The sequence below is a fragment of the Carassius gibelio genome, chromosome B3, assembly GCF_023724105.1.
Source record: "Carassius gibelio isolate Cgi1373 ecotype wild population from Czech Republic chromosome B3, carGib1.2-hapl.c, whole genome shotgun sequence".
In the NCBI taxonomy this organism is placed as follows: Eukaryota; Metazoa; Chordata; class Actinopteri; order Cypriniformes; family Cyprinidae; genus Carassius; species Carassius gibelio.
In genome coordinates this window covers 22,661,109-22,679,459 of record NC_068398.1, presented here as the reverse complement: position 1 = coordinate 22,679,459, position 18,351 = coordinate 22,661,109, and the positions used below count along the sequence as shown (strand labels likewise).

Sequence of the window (18,351 nt, the reverse complement as noted above, 5' to 3'; positions counted from 1 at the left end):
AACACCACTGCTCAAAAAAAAACCTACATTAAACACTTCACATACAGACAGCTATAGACCCGTCTCTCTCCTTCCATTCATAGTGAAAACCCTTGAATGAGTTGTTTTAAACTAGGTATCACGGATTCTTTCACAGAACAACAAACTGGACGCTAACCAGTCAGGCTTCAGGAGTGGCCATTCAACTGAGACTGTGCTACTGTCAGTCATGGAAGCCGTGAGGATTGCAGAAGTTGATTCCAAATCATCAGTTTCTATTCTGCTGGATCTACAGTATCTGCTGCTTTTGACACTGTCAATCATCAGGTCCTTCTGTCTGCCCTCTCATCACAGGGCATCACAGGGATTCCACTTCGCTGGTTTGAATCCTATCTTACTGGTAGGTCTTACAGGGTGGCCTGGGGAGGGGAGGTATCCAAAGCACATCAACTGGTCACTGGGGTTCCTCAGGGATCAGTTCTTGGACCCCTCCTCTTCTCCATATACACTACATCACTGGGTCCCATCATACAGCTATCCAACGGATAGCTGCACAGATCTCAGGCTGCATGGTGGACATTTCTGCATGATGAAAGAATATCACCTACAGCTCAGCCTGTCAAAGACTGAGCTTCTTGTCTTCCATGCCACTCCAACTCTACAGCATGATTTCATCATCCAGCTGTTTTTTTTTTTTTTTTTTTTTTTTTTTTTACAACTACCCAGTTAACTTCAGTCAGAAATCTTTGTGATAACTTTGATGACAGGCTGACCTTCAAAGACTGATCAGGCCCTGTCTAACAGAGCCTGCTGCACAACCTCTTGTCCAGGCCCTTGTCATTTCTATGCTGCAGCTGTACTACTGCAATGCTCTTCCGGCTGGACTTCCATCAAGCACCATCAAACCTCTGCAAATGATTCAGAATGTAGTGGCATGACTGGTCTTCAACGAGCCCAAAAGAGTACATTTTACACTTCTCTTTATCTCCTTGCACTGGTTACCGGTTGCAGCTCGCATCAAGTTCACAACATTGATGCTTGCATATAGAACAACCACAGGCTCAGCACCCGCCTACTTCCACTTAGTCTTACAAATCTACATCCCCTCCAGAAGTCTAAGATCTGCTAGTGAGCGACAACAAATGCCTGAAACTTAATATGAGCACTTCCTGTGTCTGAAGAATCGCTTTATGTATTCCCCAAGTCGCTTTGGATAAAAGTGTCTGCAAAATGACTAAATGTAAATGTAGCTAAATATAAATGTAAATGCGCAGCCTTTGACTGCTCAGGTAATGTCGTTGGTATGACCGAGAGCCATTGAAAAGCTACAGAAAAGTAAAACTACTTTACTTTAGCATTACTGGCCACGAGTACTAAGGATAGTTCACACATCAGGTGCTTAAAAAATGTGTCAGTGAGACGAACTTGGGATGAGAGCAATCTTGTGACAGTCACAGGCGGTAAATAATGGAGCGTGTGTAGCAAAGATGCAAGTGCACAAACACTGTTCAAGGTCTCCATTAATTTGTGCTTGTAGTAATTTAATGTGTATATATTTTGAAAGCATTGAATCGATATAGAAAACGTGATTCATTCGATTCTTAGCTTTTTAAATCGATTACCGTCCGAAATCGACGATGTTTCAAGATCGATGCATATGCATCGTCAGGGTTTGTAATCGATGCATGGAGAAAATTATTTAATCGTTACACCCCATTATTATTTGTTTTTATATAGGCCTATTTATTATATTGCTGTTGTTGTTGCTATTATTATATTAAATATACAATACTTTTGAATACTTATGACTCCATATGTCAACTTTGGTTTTTATTAATTTTGTTTTATTATTTGGCACATTATAAACAAAACGGTTTTTATTATTATCAAATGTTTTCTGAAGTTTGAGGCTGATATTATTATTATTATTATCATCATAAATTAATTAATGAATGATAAATAATTGCTGTTAAAAACCTCTGTAAGAAAAAATCCTTTGACGTAGCTATACTACTATTATTTCTAAACATGTTTTAAAATGCTGGAGCTAATTTTTATTATTACTATTATTATTGATATTTTGTCAATAGAGAACTCAATTGTCTGATTTTTGATCGTACAGGAACAGAAACCTGCTTAACAACTGATTGGAGTCGTGAGCTGAAAGACTTTACCAATCAAATTAATTTAGAGGTCCCTGTGGTAATCATCTGATACAAACAAACAAAGGTTTGCATACTAATGAGAGAGGGGGAATGATAGGATCTATAGCAATTACGACTATAACTAATCATGTTTTGTGGTTTTTAATCACCAGAGGGTATTTATCTGTACCACAGTTCACAGTCAACTAAGAGAGAGAAAGAGAGAGAGAGAGAGAGAGAGAGAGAGAGAGAGAGAGAGAGAGAGAGAGAGAGCCTATCTGAGAGTGGACCATACTGCCCTCTTTTGGTAAACTCGTCCATCAGTAGCAGTTAATAGATAAATAGCACAGCATCCAGCGAGGTGCTTCCAGAAGGGCAGTGCTGAGGGAAAGAACAACACGTAAAGCACTAAAGAAGGAGGAGTTTCTCTTCAAACTGCATTCAGACAAAATGAAAATCACTTTCACATGTTTGGCCAGTTTTGTGGCCACCTTTGGTGTCCTCAGCTTTGTTGGTCTCGTTCTGGCAATTGGAACCGATTTTTGGTACATCATTGACACTTCTAAGAGAGAAAACAGCTCATCTGTGTCTCTGAGCTCACATTCTGGACTGTGGAGGACTTGTAACTGTAAGTAAATTTACATGTTTGTGTTTGACATTTTGCTTGTGATTTTTTAATGCATTAGGTTTCATGTAGATGGATGAAGTTATTCTCTCTTTGCAGTTCATAACCAATGCTGGCCATTTATGAATCCTTTTGGAACAGGAAGAAACTTATCAGAATCGCAAAGGCAGATCCTAAGTAAGATCTAGTCATATCATCCTCATATCTCATGATTTCGTATTTGTTAATAAGCTTCACTCAGCAAACACTTGTTGCAGAAGTATGTGATCTGTTTAGTTTAAAACTCCTCGATGTTGCTTTATACTAGTATATATGCTCTGCTTTTTATTTTCTTTGCATTTTTTAATATTCATTTACAAGGTTTTGGTAAAGTATCTGATATAAAATAAAAATATGCATTTTATTAGACTAATATTTATTTAAAATGATTATAAAACATACCTAAACAACTTATATATTTAGAAGAAAGCATACTGAATTATTATAACTGTGTGTGTGTGTATGTGTGTGTTTGTGTGTATATATAGCTAAACACTTAACTAATTTTCAGATTCTTGTTCTTTTTTTTTTTTTACATGAATTGCATGAATTGTCATTCAACCAAGACCATGCAAATCTTTTATTTACTAATAAATACAAATCTTTTATTTACGACTAGCAGAGGAGCAAAACTTGACACTTCAATAGGAAGCCACAACGTTTATAACCTGTTTGAACTACAGAAACATCCGCAAAATAACAACATACAGCCTTAAAAGATATTTTGACAATTTGACAACAAATACAGTAACAGCTAAATTACAATAATAAAACAAATTATAATATTAAAAGGGATTCCCCGATACTTCAGTATTTTTGTTTTGTTTTTCCCCTTGCCATTTAACGTTTTTAAATAAAATCCAACATCAGAAGTTTAAAAAGTAATTTTGAACACACCTATGATATCTGAACCTGGGCTGCAAACCTATAGGAACATTATATTTGCATCCTACAGTTAGAGGCACAGAAATAAATTTAAATAGGTATTTAAATTAATAGACTGCGAGAACAAGGAACAATGCGAAAACAATGTTTTACGGCCATTTTTACCTGAGTGCTATATCATTTCAATTTTTTATATGCTAAGAAACCGAACATAATGGTTTCCAATTGCCCTATTGTTTTTGCATTGTCATGGAAACACTCTTCAATCAGAGGGCAGAAACAGCGGCGGTAGGAACACAGCTGCAAAAAATGCACCACAGTGAACCATGGCATGCATTTCTCCATTAATATAGTTGGCCCACCTGCCAGCACACCCCACAACATTATTTCCTTTGGTTTGATTTTTCCTTTTTTTTTCATAATTTCAACATGGCTGTTAGCCATAACCCTTACTAATGTACAGCATCACTCCAAATTTCACATCGTTTTAGTGCCAAACAATCACCAGGGATAATTATTTTTGTTTTAAAATGAGCCAATAAATGTAGAATTGCAATTGCAGCCCGCAAAATGTGTTAATAATTTATAGTATTGATAACTGCAGAAAAGCCATTAAGAAGAGCAAAAGGAACTGAAAAATGTCTCTCATCCGTCCCTTACATCATACACAATCAAATAATATTCCTGTCTGAGTCATTCAAGGCACTTGTGTAGGACTGAATGAGATTTTAAAATTCACATGCTCTCCGTCCACACCTGAAACATTGTCTGCACCTGCCACAAGAGACTGTAATGAGGTTGTAAAACCAAGATTATCTCAGATTCACGAGCTCTAGACTGGCTCGATTGCATTTAGTTTCTGTTCTGCTTTGAACAATAGACTCAATAAGTCTGGGTTGCCAGGATGCTGCTTTGATTAGATAGTAGCTGCTGCACAAAGCTCAGCTAAATTCCCCCCTGAAGGAGGTTCAATATGTCTTTCCCCACATCTGTGCTGGATTGTTCGCCTAAGGATGATCCTTGGATAAACAGTAAAAGAAACACCTTGTATGTGTTCAACATAATCGTGGACAGCTTGTTTTTGACATTTTTATGGCTGCTACATAAATAGTGCAGAATCATTTCGGAAAGGAGATTGAAATGCGTCTATCCAAATTCAATCACCTTATGGATGGATATATTTTGACTGTTCCAGAATGAAAATATTAGCTGGCCTGATTATAATATGACTGTGTGATCTTTGACTTGATCGTGAATGGCAGCCTGTCACTGTCTGTACTGCCTGTTGTGTTTCTTTGCAGAAAATGTCCAAACATGTCAAAATGGAGCCCAACAATTTGAATTGGGCTTTGCATTAAAGGAACACTCCACTTGTTTTGAAAATAGTCTCATTTCCAACTCCCCTAGAGTTAAACAGTTGAGTTTTACTGTTTTTGAATACATTCAGCCGATCTCAGGGTCTGACGGTAGCTCTTTTAGCTTAGCTTAGCATAGATCATTGAATCATTGACCTATCTTACTGGTAGGTCTTACTGGGTGGCCTGGGGAGGGGAGGTATCCAAAGCACATCAACTGGTCACTGGGGTTCCTCAGGGATCAGTTCTTGGACCCCTCCTCTTCTCCATATACACTACATCACTGGGTCCCATCATACATGTTAGCATGTATATGTTAGCATCTCGCTCGAAAATGACCAAAGAGTTTAGATATTTTTCCTATTTAAAACTCGACTCTTCTGTAGTTACACCATGTACTAAGACCGACGGAAAATGAAAAGTTGTGATTTTCTGGCTGAAATGGCTAGGAGCTATGCTCTCACTCCTGCGTAATAATAAAGGAACTTTGCTGCTTTACCATTGGTACAGCAGACACAAAAAATACTATGCAGCATTTGAAAATAGTCCCCAGCAACTCTGCTATTGCTGCAACTACACAAACTAGCTGGGGACTATTTTCAGACACAGAGTGATCTGCAGTACACCGGCCAACCAGGACCAAATTTGGACACCCCTCTTATTAGGGCAACAAAAACAAGTTTTGGTCTTTCTTGTCTCCTTCACATCCTATCATAACTAACAGCCTTTTGTGGTCCATAATGAAGCCATTAAAGAAAATCCATCACTTTGAACATGCTGTACTATTTTTAATCTTAATGCGTAATAGATGCACAAGGACAGTCCTTCTTTCTTTTAAAACCCTCTAATCAATACACACTCTGGTCTCTAATGATGTCGGTAAGCTTGTTCGCCAATATAAAATACATGTGCATGTTTACATAAATGATATAAATAGGGCCTATATACACTGATTATTATTTATTTATTGAACATTTTTTAATGGCAAATAAAAAATCTAATAAAATGTAATATAAATGTATATCTTTGGAAGAAGTCTCTTATACTCACAAAGTCTGCAACTATTTAATTAAAAATACAGTAAAAAATAATATTAGAAAATATTATTACAGTTTAAACAACTGTAATATATGAAAATAAAATATATATATTTTTTAGAATGCAATCAAATCATTATTCTAGTCTTCAGTGTCACGTGATCATTCTAATGTGCTCAGGAAACATTTCCTATTTCAGAATTCTTAGATAAAATAGAACACTCAAAAGAACAGCATTTATGTGAGGTGTTTTGTAACATTATAAATGTCTTTAATTTTTGATCAATTCTGTGCATCTTTGCTAAATAAACAACTCATTTCTTAACAAAATATCTAGATACATGCATATATAAACAAAGGTATGCATTTATCTTACAAAATGTCTCATTTATACGCCTGGTGATTGTCTACATCTACAAAAATTTTTCAACGTTTTGCTGTCAAAATCCTGTTCAGAAATTAATATTCAGTTTTTTTTTACATTTTTATAGATGTGGAACACCAGCTACTCAACTAGTGTCTGACATAAAGTAGGTAATTCCTGGAAACTATCAAAGGGAATAGTGCAGCACTCAAAGTCTCAACAGCTGTGTTTTGACCGCCCAAATGAGCTTTTCACATTCACTCACCTGTCTCTTAGGCTGGCTCCCAGCTGTTTCCTTTAATAACGATAGGCTAATTATTATTACAGGTCTGCTCAAAGAACATAGGTTTAAGTCATTATGAACCCAGCCGTTAGAGGCTAGCCTGTGAATGAGTGGTATGGAAGTCTATGACATCTATGAAATATTCTTATTCTACACTAACACATTCATATTTGACCTCATATTTTAATAGCCAAGCATCAAACCTGTTAAAAATATGCCAGCTGCTATCTATGTGCATCTGGGGAAACTGTGGCACAAATGGCACCTTCACACAATGTCTCTCATCACACATCACACAATGGGGAACAAACATCATTGCGTAAAGCTTTGAAATTATGCTGATTAGCCTTGCTGATTAACATTCAGAGTGAATAAACAAAACCTTTTCAATTCCATAAAAGTTTTTGCAAAAGTAGACAGACAAAATCAATTGGGTCAATTCCAACTTAACGCCCAGAAACACAGATTTTTCATAATTGCCCCAATGGTCAGGCTGTGCTGGCTTGTAGCGCCCAACATAAAAGTAACAATTTTCAAATTAGCCCAATTTGCATGACAAAGAATGGATTGTGACTGGCCCTGACACATCCAGACCTCTTCTCTTTCCAGACATGCAAGGAACGTTCATCGTGCTGCTGCCTCTCAGTGTGATCGTGCTGTTCATCGGAGGAATGCTGGGCTTCATCAGTATGTTGGCACGAGCCTACCTCCTGCTCCTCCTGACCGGGGTGCTGCTTCTGTTCGGTGGTGAGCGTCACTCTCACGTTCACCTCTGATGGATCCTCTTGTGAGGCATGAATATTCATTTTGCCAACATCACGCCTGACAGAGCATCTGGAGCTCACTAGACAGTTTTGATAGTAATGAATAATCTTCACAACAACAACAAAAAAAAAAAACAGATGGAAAAAAAAGTAGTCCCATATTGACTTCGGGTGCTGAATTTTGAGAGATACTATTAAAAAGGTTCACTTAGTCTTTAGCATGTTGTTTATGTTTGTATTTAATATTAGATTATTTAGCATAAAATATTCATAGATGCATTGGAAATAAATGTTTTTGCAACAGCTAAAACAATCTTTGATCCATGAACATCTTGGCAATATCACAGCAATATTGGTTGCTGTGATTCTGCCAAGACATTCATTGATCAACATCTTATGTTGATCCTGGAACAACATTACTTCCGAAAAACATAGACCTAAACCTAACCCTGCCCATAATGTATCCCTAAAATCAATCAGAGGGAAATGATAGCTGAATAACAAGGGTGCAGAAGCACCTAACCCTTGTTGTAAACCTAAAACAGACATTTCCTGTAAATGTATCCCTGAATTCTGCTTGGTTGATTGGGATTTTGTTATAGGATCAACAAGGACATTGATCCAGGAACATGTTGTACATTCACTGTTTGGGAAGAGCCTTTTTCTTTGCATTCTTCACAGTTCTATTAATGATATAACTTTAAAAAGGGGGACTTGAGGGCATTGACAATGGAATAGATATTTATACAGACCCATTTAACTGTTGCTACTCTTTTACACAGACACTGGTTCAATGAAATACCTACCCGCATCATTTGTGAGAAAATACAGCTTCACTTGAAATCCCTCTCAGGATAAAAGCCTGTCTCTTTCAAGATTCACTCAGTACCTATAATATATATATATATATATATATATATATATATATATATATATATATATATATATATATATATATATATATAATTGCTTTGCAGAAACCACGCAACTAAACCCAACATGGCCTCTGAACTTAATCAGATCGATATGAAAACATAACAACATCATTGTAAAGCAGTGATGGCCCTAAATGTCACCAGATTACAGATCCCAGCCAATAAATGAGTGAGTTTCTTGAAGATTATTCATCAGCCTCTTCTTTAAAATATAATAATTGTTAATAATAAAATAATTCCTCAGAAACGGTTGTGGTTGGAATAGACGTAAACAAAGGTGTATGTTTGTAGAGATATTTTAACAGCTACGAATGTGGCTCAACCAATCAGAATGTTCTGTTGCTTAATACTGAATTTCTTTTTTCAGTTTTTTTAAAGGGATAGTTCACCCCCCAAACTGAAAATTTTGTCATTTAGTCACCCATCTTTTGTTCCAATCCTGTAGGAATTTCTTCTGTTGAACACCAAAGAAGAACATGGGCATAACAAAAAAAAAAAAAAAACGTTAACGGTAGCCATTGACTTCTAATGTATTTTTTTCCATACTTTTGAAGGCGGTGGCTACCGTCAACCATTTGGTTACCAACATTCTTCAAAATATATTCTTTGTGCTCACCCAAAGAAACTTACAGATTTGGGATGACCTGAGGGTGAGTAAAAGGTACTATCCCATGTGATGTGTGAGCCAGCTAAACTCCCTTGGCTCACCTGTAAAGAGACTGAGAGATCTGAGCAGACCACTGTTTTGACGTTGTCTGGGAGGCTCACTTGTTTACATTTTTGGGGAGATAAACCCATTATAGCAGTAAACTCAGTGAACAATAAACTTGGTAGAGAGAATGTATTTTGACATAAAACAATTGTAAAAACATAACTTTTCAGATGTGATTGCTTTCCACTATCAGTATAATGTAAGAATGTACCAGTGGAGAATGTCTTCCAAACATTCATCCGGCTCTGTCTTACAGCTGTGCTCTCAGTGGCTGGTGTTTGTGTCTACATGGCTTACTCTGCGGCCGCCTTCAAAGAGGCTGTAGACATCTCTGGCCACAAAACCCTGGAGGACATCGAGATTTACTATGGCTGGTCTCTGATTCTAGCCTCTGTTTCTTTCGTTGGAGAACTCTGTACCGCCGTGGCGTTCCTGCTCACCTCAGCCAGAGTGAGCCAGCTGACCAATCAGGAAGACCGTGAATACTGACCTGCTCTGAATCAGGACTGATGTAAGGACAGGAGAGGATTACACCACATGAACACACTGAAAGTGACACACAAACACTCAAAACTAAATCAATGTTTACATATTTATATTTTAAAAGGATGCTTTTTAAAATGCAGGGGTTTGTGAAATGTATTATAGAAACACCAATGCTAAACTAAATTAATAAAAATGTATAATAATAATAATCATTCTTATAATAATAGGTAACACTTTAGTATAGGGACCAATTCTCACTATTAACTAGTTGCTTATTAGCAATTACATATTGGCAGTTTATTAGTGTTTATAAAGCACATATTCTACATGACTATATTCTACATCCCAGATCCTTCTCAAAACCTGAATTGAACAACTATCTAACTGTTAATAAGCAGCAAATTAGGAGTTTATTGAGGCAAAAGTCATAGTTAATGGTTTGAATTGAGCCTTAAAATAAAGCGCGACTTAATAAGAATAATAAATACACGTGAAAATATAAAAATATCTTCAAGTAACTAATAAAGGTGGTTGAGCTGACAAAAAAGCTTTGGGAACCATGATGTAGAGAAGCAACTTTTGTCAAATATTGCAACTGATTTTTTTTTTCCCCAGTATATTTGCATATTGTCTTTTAATTATGCTAATTGTGTTCACTTTGTCTGTTTAGTACGTTGTGTCTCTCTGGGATTTTTTCAAATCAAAATAAAAGATGAGTTTTGCCTCTGTATGGATCTTAATTTTGAATTTTAATGTATCTCTATATGAATCTTCTTTTCTTAATGAATTTGTTTTTTGAGAGAGGTCTTGCCCTCTGATTTATTTACATGTAGATAAGACAAAACTCATCAGTTTCTACCAATTTGACCATGTTACCTACATCTAGATCTTGCTAAATAAATATTCACGTTTATACAGTTTTATTAAGACTAAAATCTTAAATCTTTCCATCTTTACTGAATGAAATTATGTCTATTGCACGGATGAGAGCAGATGCGTCACCCTCTCCAGATGGCTGGATCTGTCCCTCACAGATAGCTTCTTATAAAATCATTCTGTAAATGGATGACAGACATTGCATTATTCCGGAAATTACACCGCAATTTTACAAACAACCTTGCTGCATCTGTCTGACTGATAGATAGCTGATTTCTACAATTACTGATCTAAGAGACTTGTAGAAAAGATCCTTTAGGATGTTTAGTGCTTTTAAAGTACTGCCAGGGCTGGGGGTTTCTTGCTACAGAGGTTTCATCAAATATTTTGAACTCGGTGATCTAAGAGGTGGAAAGTATTGATTTTGGGCTTGTGTGAGATGACTCAGAAGTAACACAAAAAATCACAGTGTAAACAAAGAGATGATGAATGACTTGAAGAGAATCAGCTTGAGCTTAAATCTCAAAATCTAAATCTAAAAAAGCATGTAAATCTTTCCTTGAATTGTTGTGTGTTTAAATCGTAAGACAATGAAACAAAGGAAATGTAATCTGAGGATTTGACAGGGTGAAAAATTATCAGCGGGTTTGATATTATTAGAATGGAACTGCAAATTCTACTTAAAAAATCCTAAGTGCAGTCTTGAATATATGAGTATGGATTTTATAATATGATTACTATTATCATGTTGTTTCTCATAATTAGCAAAATACCACTTAAGATAATTTTGAATGTAGAATAGCTTATACACACACACACACACACACACACACACATATATATATATATCACACTTGAAGGATATGGCAACTGTGCATACATAAGACAATGACAAACTATTAGGTTTGCAGTTAAACCAAACATGTACATTTACTCACCTTCAGGCCAACCAAGATTTTTTTCTCTTCATCAGAACAGTTTGGGAGAAATGTAGCATTACATCACTTGCTCACCAATGGATGTTCTGCAGTGAATGGGTGCTGTCAGAATGAGAGTCCAAACAGCTGATAACAAGATCAAAGCAGTCCACAAGAATCCAGTCCATCAGTTAATGTCTTGTAAAGTGAAAAACTGCATGTCTGTAGAATCAAATCCATCACTGATTCGTTTCAACATTAAAATGCTGCCTCTGGCCAAAATAATCCATAATACTGGTTCTTCCAATGCAAAACGTCCATTCCCAGTTGTCCTCTCAATCTACCTATATATTTGTTTAGAGCTGTTTTTGCATGTAAACACTGCTTGATCTGGACATTTCTTCCCTGTATAAGACAAGACAACTTTTTTCACTGGAGAAAGCAATATTAGGAACATAGTACTTGCATCTTAGAAACAGTTTGAGGTAAAACACCCTAATGATGGATTTCTTTATTTATACTACAATGAGTTTCAATGAACATCAGGAAATCATGGAGATGATGAGATTTTAAAAAAATGCATCTTAACATGAGCACATAATAGCAAAAATCATATCTCAGGCGCTGTTTGAAGGATGAGCAGAAATGCAGAAATGTCAGGCCAAGTCTGAGATGTAAAGCTTTATTTCAGAGACCTTCTGCTCCACTTCCTTCTGAATATTTGAAGGCCTTGCTATTTGAGGTTGATCTTGAACTCCTCTCCTGTGGAGATGAGATCACAGTCATTCCTTCAACCTTGATTACAGCGTTATCTGTAGACGCTTCGATTATATTCTTAGAGCTGATGAAAAGCTCCACATCCTTTTTTTCTGAGGACTTTGCCACATTACGCAATCCTTGTCTCCCTCTGCTGGTGGATAGAAATAGTGTCTTTGAATTTGTGAACCTTTATTGTATGCTTGAAGAAACACATCCAATATCAACAGTTCTTCCTCTGCCTCAACTATTTTTTTGTAATGTTGTACAGTAAAATATATTTTAACATCTGTAGAATAATTGACTGTAGAATAACTGGCAGATACAGTTGGTAACAGTGTCTGTGAGTGTACTTGTTTATGCTACATTGTGAGAAGCAAATGGCAGTAAATGATCTTAAAGTGCATCAATGCAAACAGGTTTCTGTAAGGGGTAGGTTTAGGGCCAGGGGCTAGATAATATCGTTTTGTCATTATAAAACAATAGAAGTCTATGGAAAGTCCCAACAATTCACAGAAACAAATGTGTGTGTGTGTGTGTATACAAAAAACAAAAACAAAAAAAAAAAGAAAGAAAAAAATAACAGAAGACTATAATTATAAATCTTTACCAAGCTTTGCCACTATCCCTCAGACCACTAGGTTTAACACGCGCACACACACACACGCAGAACCTGATTTTACCAAGTGAGACATGTTCCTGGGACAACATCGTTGTTGACCCTGGAACAACATTGTGATTAACCAATCAGATTTGAAGAACCAGTTTTTAGATTTTGTGAAGTTTACGCTTAAAATCAGTGTTTGGTGCTTGTACATCAGTGTCATTCATCTATCATTTCCTCTGATTTTAGGGATTACTCATGGTTAAGGTTAGGTTTAGGTGTAGGGATATGGTTAAGAATATATTTTTGGAGTAAAATGTTGTTCCAGGGTCAACAAAATATGTTGACCTAGGAACACATCGAACTTGGCAAAATCAGGACGTGCCACACACACACACACAAACACCAAATTTTCTTTTTATATTCTTTCTTTCTTTCTTTTCTCTCTTTTAAAGTTTTACATAATGAGCCAAAAAAAACAAGAACAACATCAAAACTGATTGATAATGTGTTTTGCAGTGTATGGATTTATGCATGTCTGGGACAGTATTAGTGTCACAATTATTCTCGCTTGGATAGATCCATTCATTCATTCCAAATACTGCAAGTATAATTAAAGGAATATTCCAGCCAGGATAAGTAGGCTACAGTTTTAACTCTGACATGTTTTATTTTTATTTAATTTTTTATTTTTTTGCACCTGAGAAACTCTGCACGCACTGCATTGAAGTGCACCTGGTGGCGGCTCCAGCCCAACACCGCATGCACCACATCAGCCTTCATCTGTTGTCTCCCCTCACTGCGGCAGGCCCCTCACCTTCCAATAAACCCCGACCTAAAGACCGTCGCTTTGAGAGATACGAATATTTACCACGCTGCAAGCGCGCCAGCTCCAGCGACCAAGCTGTTTAGTCGTAAAAACGTAAAAAGAAAGTGATCGGGGCCGGGGTCTGCGCGCGAGGGCCAGAAGCAGCCGCACTTCTCACTGGCATCAATTACTGCGAGCAGTTTGCAAATAAACAAAGCTGCTGCCTCTCATAAATTCTGTGCGTAATTGCGCACTGCAGATGCACGCGGGGAGCCGAAGAGATGCAGGCAGACGTTATTTATCCCATGAAGTCACTGGTGCTGCAGACAAGATGGAGCTGATCAAATATTAAAGAGCAGCATATGGAGGTTCTGGGTGTGAGGAGGCCAACAGTAAGGTAGGAAGAGAAGAGAGAGAGAGAGAGAGAGAGGATCTGAGACAGGGAGAATGAGGAAAGAGTGGGTGTGCGTGTGATGGGAGAGATGGAGGGAAAGAGTGCGCGTGAGGGAGTTAATGAGACAGAGAGGAGGAAAAAAGAGGCTAGATCGCTTGCCATGTCAAACCACAGTCGACCTAGATGTCAGCGGTATGGAGATATGGCTTGTGATGTATTTGGGCAAAGGAGGCTGGAACTGAAGGGATTGAGGCTGGGGAGCAGGAGGAGGGAGGAGCTAGCCATTCTTCTCCTCATCTACTGTCATTACGAAGCATCATTTATTATATGTGTTCACGCTACGAGCACTGCTTGCTGTGATAAAGCTAAGTTATGTCCGATGGGCCGTTCACACCGAAAGCCTTTTGCATTCCATATGGTTCTTTTCAATTGGTTTTCTATATAAACACTAACTATTTTCAAAAATCAAAATACACCTGCCGTACATCTCGCGTTTTAAATGCAAAAACGTGATCGATATCCCCTTACAAAACTATTTAGTTTTGGCTCCTACAACTCAAATCTTTTCTCTGTGTGACCAGCAGGTGGCGGTAAAACACAGAGAATGCACGCGCTGAACGTTTGAAACTCTCAGCTAGTGAGGATCAAGTGAGAAGGGTCGATGAGAAGAGCTAGTAAAACAAAAATAAATTACAATAGTGGTAATAAACTCTTTCCATCCATCCGACCCCACTACACTATAGATAATAAAACCAATCAGCATTTCATCTCACACCGGTGATGTTTCATGAGAGAGCATTTATGGAATATTGAGCTATTGAATTGCGCATAACACGTGTTCCCGTAAAAACACATGAATGATATTCTATTGTGCTGCTAAAAGCATTTTGAGTGATGCACACGGAACTAAAGGCTGCACTTTTTTCTTTTTTTTTCAGAAAGAGAGAGAGAGAGAGAGAGACAAAGGAAAATGTAATAACGTAATGGAAATGCCTTGCTTCCGTAAAGAAATGTTTAAGAAAATATTTTGGTAAGAGGAAGGAGGAGGAAAAATAAGACTCAATAAAAACAGTGTTTTCTCCAGTGTCTGCATATTATCAGACCATGAAAATCTGATTTTCTATGCTCCTGTATTCCATGCATTTCACAATGGACTCACTGCTCACGTTCTGAACTGCACAAATCAGATGCAAATCTCATGCATGAGATTTCAGACATGTGAAGACCATGATTTGTGACTAAATGTGCCAAAACAAATAAGCAACGGCACACTGCGAGGGATTTCATGAGGGTCTCGAGGGTTGTTTTCTTAAAAGTAGCCCACTATTAAATGTGCTCACAGCTTTGCATGATAATCCATAATTGGAAACTATAGTTAAAATATGCTCCTACCGGTGTTTTCACCAAACCCAGTGCCCTTGGGGAAACGTCAACAGATGTTCTTGAACTCTACAAATAAAATGAGTGACAGCAAAAATAAAATAACGAGTGTGTTTTGTTACGCTGAAATGAGAGAACACCACATTCTGTATTTAAACGCAATACATATATTTAATGGATCATAGTCATTCCAGAATATGTATTTAATAGATTTAATTTAAAACTAAATTACATGTCTGGATGAATGAAGTCCATAATTACAACATTTTCCATCAAGCCCGTTTCCTCCTTTTTCTTTTAACACAAAAACCAAAGAATGGCAGTTAGACATTAAGGGTTAATTTCACAGCATTAATGTAATTTTTTTTTCTTTTTTTGTAATAACACCATCAATAACAGCTGCCACTACTCCACATATTAGAAACCACATCACTTCCATCGGCTCCTAAGGCACTGGGTTACATAACCTCGCTATATAATGGTGATGGTTCATACTGTAGAAGGATTGGAGATGGGAATAAGCATCTCTATAATCACACCACAGGACTGTAAAAGCTGCTACTTCAGAGGGAGGTTCATTCTGTCAATCAGAGGCCCTGTAACATATAGTATACAGAGTCATTCTTCCTAAAGCTTGTGTTTACAGTATAGAGCAGTTCCCATATGTGTACACTTGGCCTACTATTAACACTGCAAACTGAGCATACAAACAGTTTGACTAAAAGCATAGCTCCCTAGCACTTTTGTTGTTGTTTTGTTTTTGCTATGCAATTTTATCCATATGCCTTTTCACTGCAGATGTTCAAAACATCTAAAGGCTCTTTTTTGGAGGAGACACGGCTCTCTTCGGTTTTCCAGCTAATCCTTTATCACCTCAGCTGTATAAAGATGAACTTGTTTCTGCCACCACAGGCATTTGCCAATTTAATAACCGATATTATGGTTTTGAACTAATGCCATTTTCTGTTTCCCAATATGGACACGTTAAATCATGTGACGCAAAGAGAATAGATATTTCTTCATCATAGCTCAAGCGCTCTGTGAAAACAATAAGACCCCTGCTCTACGTGAGATGTGATCGCTGAAACGCAATTATCATAACCACAGGCTACAAAACAGTTAACAAAACACATTAAAACTAAGTAATATCTCATTTATTTTTAAATTAAACATACCATTTAAATTATAGTAATTGTAATGTATAAGATAGATGCTGCACATTAATGGGATGTTATATAGATTTCATTAAATTGATTTATTTAAAATGTAAATTAGCCCATTATTTACTATTTAGGCCTACTTAAATTGCCCCTTTAATTATACTTTACAGTATGTTAATTCATATTATATTTATTCTTTACACACACGCACACCCACACCCACACACACACATATATATAGACAGAGATAGATAGATAGCTATGAAATTGTTAGGTAATTTTTACAGTTAATAATACTCCTGTTCATCAAGGATGCATCTTTAATAACATCACAAGAAATATTTCACAATATTGAAATTTTGCATGTTTATCTTTATGTCTTTTTTTTTTTTAATCAAGTTAATGGAGTCTTTGTGAGCAACAGATGTCTTTTAAAAACATTAAAAGAAGCCTTACTGCCCCCAGACTTCTGAACTGTAATATTAGTGTGTAATATAAGTGATAGGGATTTTCCTGCATATAATAATACATATTTTTTAATTATAATTATATCATGGCTAGAACACTTTATAAACCAATCAGAATCCAGAACTAAGATAATCCTTTTTAGGAGTGCTTTCGAATAGCAAAAGAGAGCTAAAAGGTCCATTGTGCCTGTTTGATGTCTTCACACAGAGTGCTGCACATTATTGTTCGCATACATCACACTCACATCAGCTCTTTCTGCACAGTGGTGATGTCATCTGCAGCACCTCAGGAATGCTGACAATCTCGTCACGTTACCTCACGTGAACCGAAAGCCCGAGTGAAACTGAATTTAGCAGGCGCGATCAAATCGGCGGCCTTTTGAAATTGAAAGCGGCGCGTTGCATCACGGCGTTGGTGGATTCCACGGGGGCTCCAGTCGAATGAAAACAAGACCCAGGCATCTCAACATAGCTCTCATTTGCATTATGGGTCTGATGAGTCATTTGGAGACTCCGGAAAAAGACAGGGCTGCGGGAGGAAGAGGAGGAGGAGGAGGGCGAAGAGCTTCCCTCAGCGGCGTGCAGTCGAAGCGCTGGCAGCGACACGAGGGCTCCCTGGAGCAGTGTTTAGAGGCCTGGTGCCTAATCTCTGATGAAATGTCTATTATCAGAGACTCTGCGGGAGAAAGTGGAGCAGAACAGATATGATGGAGAGGCGATTAGCTTCTGCCCTGCTGCCTCCTGCTTCCCTCTAGCTCACTCAGTCATTCATTCATAATGTGCACCTCCTGTATCAGCTCGTGTCATGAGTGCCGAGAAAGTTTGCATGAAATCCAGCCGACTGGTGACAATTTAAGTGCGAGGGCCTGATAAAGCTCACACAGGCAAGAGGCTGTTAGGCGCAGTGCACAAATCTTAGATATGACAGGAACTCGTGCAGGTCCTGTTCGTGAGGAATGGCTTCGGAGACGCAGGGTAAACTGCAACGGGATGACATTTTTTTAATTACGAGTGTCGTGACGTATGGCCTTTTCCTCCTGGAGCCCAGTCCTGCTGTCTCTCTAATGAACACATATAGCTACATTTAAAAGCCTGTGACTGTATAATGTTGAAAAACAGAGCTGGGGTCCACTAGGGGGCTTCGAGATGACTTGAGACCAATTTGCATCAAGAACAATAACTATATTAGCTTCCACATCAACAGACGAACATGTTTTGTTGTTTGTAAGCATCCGCTACTTCAAATGCGGATGCTTACCTTTTTATGTCTAGTATGATTCCAACGACTCAATGACATCAGTCCTTTGTGTCAATATAGTTACAGTTGTTTTTTGACCCAACTTAATAGATGATCATCATCATCCATGATGTGAATTGGCCT

The 18,351-nt window shown here is 37.5% G+C and overlaps 1 protein-coding gene across 1 annotated transcript; it reads left to right on the top strand.

Annotated features, from left to right (window-relative positions):
• The first annotated feature begins 2,505 nt into the window (after positions 1-2,505).
• Positions 2,506-10,336, top strand: LOC127953748 (transmembrane protein 114-like). The gene is made up of 4 exons (XM_052553033.1): positions 2,506-2,751; positions 2,848-2,925; positions 7,321-7,458; positions 9,379-10,336. Exons 1-4 carry the CDS (start codon positions 2,574-2,576, stop codon positions 9,609-9,611), a joined length of 627 nt encoding a protein of 208 aa, XP_052408993.1. The 5' UTR covers positions 2,506-2,573; the 3' UTR covers positions 9,612-10,336.
• Positions 10,337-18,351: the final 8,015 nt, after the last annotated feature.